General features: G+C 41.5%; 1 protein-coding gene across 3 annotated transcripts in view; it reads left to right on the forward strand.

Moving 5' to 3' along the window:
• ppfia3 (PTPRF interacting protein alpha 3) overlaps positions 1-5746 on the forward strand; it is a 42662-nt gene that overhangs the window by 14232 nt on the left and 22684 nt on the right. For all 3 annotated transcript variants that reach the window (XM_017306312.1, XM_008416424.2, XM_017306311.1), the window contains 7 exons: positions 2127-2255; positions 2679-2771; positions 3631-3683; positions 3761-3854; positions 3929-4063; positions 5146-5229; positions 5363-5494. In XM_017306312.1, coding sequence (XP_017161801.1) covers positions 2127-2255; positions 2679-2771; positions 3631-3683; positions 3761-3854; positions 3929-4063; positions 5146-5229; positions 5363-5494 — 720 coding nt within the window. The remainder of the gene's footprint in view (positions 1-2126; positions 2256-2678; positions 2772-3630; positions 3684-3760; positions 3855-3928; positions 4064-5145; positions 5230-5362; positions 5495-5746) is intronic.

A 5746-nucleotide genomic window follows, 5' to 3' on the forward strand; every position in this document is an offset into this window, starting at 1 on the left:
TGTAACGTGATCCTCTGATTGGCTCAGCAATGTAACGTGATCCTCTGATTGGCTCAGCAATGTAATGTGATCCTCTGCAGTAAGTGATGGCAAAGCGGGGCGTCATCACGACTTTACACAGGCGTGTCTTTACCTCCATGGCAGAGGCTCCACCGAACCCCTGAGACCGACTCACCGAACCCCTGGGGTTCGATCCAACCAGGTTAAGAACCACTGATATAGAGCATTGACCGATCTTAACCTGCTCCAGGAAGCACAACAGATCACCTTTAATTATTTCAGTAAAAAAGAAAAAAAAGAAAAAATCTGGAGTTTTTAAGCTTTAAACGCTCATAGTTATTCCATTGTCTTATTTTGCATTCATCATGACATTTATATCATTTACAAGCATTGATTCTTAAATAAAGTCACACTCAAAACTTCCATCTGTTCGTTGTCTTCTGCTCAGCTTATTATCTGTCCGCTCCATCCCATCATCACTAATGAACAACCAAAACGGTTTAATCAGAAAAACAACAGCACAGAAAATGTTGTGTATTTATCTGTAATTAAAATAAAATCAATAAAATGGTCTCATGCCGATTGCCAGACTAAACGAGTGCTGGCCCCGCGGTGTCTGCTTGGAAAAGTGGAGACCCCTCAGGAAACCTGGCCGATGATCAGTGAGATCCAAACACATAAAACTCTTTAGTACAAGCTGAGCATTAGCAGCAACTCAAACTCACAGAAAGACTAAAACTACAAGCTTTAAGTAAAACATCTACAGAAAGGATAATATTCTGGATTAGGACCAAAACCATTAATTCTTTTGAAATGACCTCCCACTAATTTAGTAATCGATTAATTGCAAACTGGACTCAGAAAAGGCAATTTGCTTAAAGAACACAGTCATAATTTTATTTTTATTTTGTCCATCCATCCATTTTCTTTCACCCTTGCTCAGTGGGGTCGGGAGGGTTGCTGGTTCCTCTCCAGCTAACGTTCCGGGCGAGAGGCGGGGTCACCTGGACAGGTCGCCAGTCTGTTGCAGGGCTTTATTTTTATTTACCATTCAATAATATATATTGAACTTCATTGTTTTCTTTTAAATCATTAGCTAAAACTTCCGGTAGCATTTTATTTGAAGGGGGGTGAATAAGACGGACATAACACCTGTTATTAACATGTCATTACACTGTTATAAACANGTCATAACACCTGTTATTAACATGTCATTACACTGTTATAAACATGTCATAACACCTGTTATTAACATGTCATAACATGTCATGAACATGAATAAGCCTTCATGAATATTTATGACTGTTGTCATGAAGCGTCATTCGGTAAATTATGACACTTTTAATACAAAGTTGACATTATTCAAAATGTCTTCATTATGACAACTTGACATTAACCAAGAAATTATTGCTGATATAAATTTGTTATAAAAGTATTACTGATTGCACTTTAAAAATTAGGTAACTTTATGTTATTAAAGGTAAAATTAAAACAGTAATGATTTCTTAGTTAATGTCAAGTTGTCTTAACAAAGACATTTTGAATAATGTCAACTTTGTATTAAAAGTGTCATAATTTACCGAATGACGCTTCATGACGACAGTCATAAATATTCATGGAGGCTTATTCATGTTCATGACATGTTATGACATGTTTATAACAGTATCATGTCCGTCTTATTCACACCCCTTCAAATAAAGTGCTACCAAACTTCCTTTTAAGATTTTAATTTCTTGTGTATTTTACTAATGTGAAGCACTTTGTAAGTGCTGTAAAAATAAAGTGTTATTTTTATTATATACGCTAGATATTTACCTTTTAGGGGTGTGCTGTGGTGGCGCAGGGGTTCAGCACAACCCACATTTGGAGGCCTCTGTCTTCGACGTGGCCGTCGCAGGTTTGATTCCTGACCTGGCGACCTTTGCTGCATGTCTTCCCCCTTCTCTCATTTCCCACTTTCCTGTCAATTAACTATCAAATAAAGGCCACTAGAGCCAATAAAACCTAAAGAAAAAAAACTTTTTTTACATCAGATTTATTTAATCTCAGATTAATCATCCCAATCCTGATATTGATCCCTAATCAGAGTTTATTTGTGCTGATGTGGATGTATCCCCCCCCCCCAGCGCCTTCCCAACGGACCGGCGTCCATCTTGGATGACGCCGACATCGACCGGCAGAGAGAGGGCGAGATCGAGCGGCAGAGATCGGAGCTGGGGCAGCTGAAGGAGAGGCTGGCTCTCATGTGCAGACAGGTGCCAAAAACGACCAAAATCCACACTGGTTGTTTTTTCTTTTCTTTTTTTCAGATGGTAAAGTTTTAGCTTGTTTAAAATCAATAATTCCTTAATATTGATGAAAAAGAACTCGATCCTTAGGCAGATTATTACTTTTTTCCCATGTTTTAAGTGAAATAATCTGCTGATGGAACTGTGAATTTATGAAGAATTTTTTACTTAAACAAGCTTCTATATCTCGCTAAAGATATATGATTAACCAACTTATATGTTAGTTTTGTCTTATTTCAAGAGTATCAAGAAACTAGACAAAAAATGACTAACATTTAGTGTTTTTTGCAGTGTAGGACATTAAAAGAGCCTTGAGAGCCTCTGTGTCTGGATTAAGTTGATTTCTGTTTAAGCCAGATTATAAATAATAACGTGAACTTTTCGTGTCAGGTTGGTGAGATCGAGGAGCAGCTGACGTCGGCCAGGAGGGAGCTGGCCCGATCCGAGGAGGCCAACCAGAAGCTGCAGCGGGACCTGAAGGAGGTGAGGAGAGCTTTAGCGTCTTGCTAATGCTAAGCTAACGAAGCCTCTGGCAGCAGACCGGGTCCCGACTGGAACCCGAAGAACCTCCACCCTGTAAGCAGAACACGCTGCGAAAGGTGAACCGAGTGTTTTGGGATGAGAGGCAGGCGAGCCGGTTCCCCCAACCGCTTCCCTCCACTTCCTGCTCTTTAATCTGCCGACATCAGAGCCGCAAGACGCTGAAATCTGTCAACAGCAACTTTCATTTGTCATCTAGCAGCAGATCAACAACTTTTAAATGTTTTTATCCTCCCAGGCGCTTTGTGAAAGGGAAGAAACACGAGGATTATATACTTCAAATGTATAAATCAAAGCACAAATGGAAGTTTAGAGAAAAGTTTAGTGGAAGGTAGAAAACCAGCCTCTCTGTTTGGGATGCCTCAAATTCAAAGTCAGGACATGTGAAGAAAAATGAAAGTAAAACATTATATGGATTTATTTAATAAAAAGTGACTTATTTCAAATGCATAAAGCTAAGAATAAATAGAAAGTTTAGTGGAGGGTAGACAACCAGTTCCTCATTCTGGGATGCTTGAAATGCAAACACAGGACATCTGAAGAAAAATAGAAGTAAAACATAAGTATTAAGATATTAAGTATTATTTACTGATATGTTTTTTTAAGTGACATCTTTCTAAATAGTATAAATAGAGAGTTTAGTGGAAGGAAAAACACACAAATGAAAGTGGTTGAAGGTCAGACGACATAGATTTATTTCTCTCCACTTCCTGCTCTTTTATCTTCTTATATCGGCTCCATAAGGAGTTATAAGAACAGCAACAGCAACTTTTAGTCTGAATCCTCGTTTTTATTCCTCCAGGCTCTTTGTCAGAGGGAGGACATGGAGGAGAGAATCACCACGTTGGAGCGCAGGTTCGTGTTTTCTTTTCTTTTTTTATTTTGTTGGAGCGCTCTGACTCCCCCGGCTGCCGTCTTGCTGCTGCCTGCAGGTACCTGAGCGCCCAGCGGGAGGCGACGTCTCTCCACGACATTAAAGACAAGCTGGAGAACGAGTTGGCCAGCAAGGAGTCTCTGCACAGACAGGTGGGGAGAGCCTCTTCCTGCGGCCGCCGCCCCGGGGCGAGCGCCGCTCTGAGCTTCTGCCCGTTTCCCCGCAGAGCGAGGAGAAGAACCGGCAGCTGCAGGAGCGTCTGGACGACGCCAAGCAGAAGCTGCAGCAGACGCTGCAGCGGGCCGAGACGCTGCCGGAGATCGAGGCGCAGCTGGCGCAGAGAGTGGCCGCGCTCAACAAGGTGTGTGCAGACGAAGCATCGGATCGATATCGATCGATTATCCTGATGATTGATCCGTTAAAAAAAAAAGAAAAACATTCTGCAGGCTTCTTAACCCATTTGGTACAATTAGAAAATACACGAAAAGATGCACATAAAATTATAATTAACTTTCTTTTAAAAAAAAATAAACTAAACATTTTATTGCTTAAAATGCAAAACCCGCGGAAGATTAGAGCCAATAAAATTAAAAATAAAATCCGGAAACTGTCAGAATTCTTATTTCAAATTCATAATTCTGAGAAAAAATTCAGAAATCTGAATAATTCCTTAATACTGATGAAAGATTTCTGGTTGTAAGTGAAATAATCTGCCAGCAGAACAAGACCTGCCTGAAATGCAAAGACAAGATGTGTGAAGAAAATTTGATTATAGTGACACAAAATAAATGTAACATTTAAGAATTATTTGAATTTATTTCACAAAAAGCAGCAAATTCCAAGTGTGTACATCCAAGCAGAAATAGAAAGTTTAAAGAAAAGTTTAGTGGAAGGTAGACAACCACCTTCTGTATGTGGGATGCCTGAAAGGCAAGACATTTAAAAAAGTAAAAATAAAAAAAAAGCTGGAATTTTATTCTGAATTCACATAAAGTAACATCATTCCAGACGCTTAGTGGAAGGAAGGTTTATTTGAGTAAATGTTTTTTTTATTTATTTGAAAACCAAATGTCATAATCCTTCTACTTTTTCCAATATCTCAACATAAAAAAAACCAATTTCAAATGGTAAACATCAACCAGATACTTTTATTTGGTAGCTTAAAGCTCTTTAGATTCTTGTGAACTCAGTTTCATGCCAAAAAGTGGCGTTCGCCGTAGTTTCGCCCGGCGTGTTCGGGCAGGACGGCTTTCGTGGCAGGATCGCATTAAGTTCCCCGTAAGCAGCAGGCAAACAGACTCCCCCCCGCCGCGCTGTCATCTGCACAGGCATGTAACCAATTAGCAGACTCGGTCAACAAGCTTCTTTCCTCCTTTGTGATAATTTGTTTAAGTGTTGCAACATGGCCGCCGCTCTCACCCGTCTTCCTCTGCGATCATTCAGGCGGAGGAGCGTCATGGCAACTTTGAGGAGCGGCTGCGACAGATGGAGGCACAACTGGAGGAGAAGAACCAGGAGCTACAGAGAGTGAGTCACTCTCTCGCTCTTTCTTTTTTTTCCGTTTATTTTTGCGACACAAAGGCGCGCTGATTTTCCAAAGATGGAAATCTTTGTCCTGAGCTTTAAACTCTCCTCCCACCTGCTCCGTGTTTTTCCCCAGGCGAGGCAGAGGGAGCGGATGAACGACGAACACAACAAGCGTCTCTCTGACACTGTGGACAAACTGCTGTCTGAGTCCAACGAGAGGCTGCAGCTCCACCTGAAGGAGAGGATGGCCGCTCTGGAGGAGAAGGTGGCGGCCATCTTTGATCAGCATGAAACAGGAAACGACAGGAAATAAAGACAAGACGGATGGACGGACGGACGGACGGACGGACGGACGGACGGACGGACGGACGGACGGACGGACGGACGGACGGACGGATGGATGGCTGGCTGATGGATGGATAGATGGATGGACAGACGGACGGATGGATGGCTGATGGATGGATGGCTGATTGATGGATGAATGGATGGATGTTTAGTTGGATGGATGGATGGATGG

Source organism: Poecilia reticulata, linkage group LG8 (genome assembly GCF_000633615.1).
Source record: "Poecilia reticulata strain Guanapo linkage group LG8, Guppy_female_1.0+MT, whole genome shotgun sequence".
Taxonomy (NCBI): domain Eukaryota; kingdom Metazoa; phylum Chordata; class Actinopteri; order Cyprinodontiformes; family Poeciliidae; genus Poecilia; species Poecilia reticulata.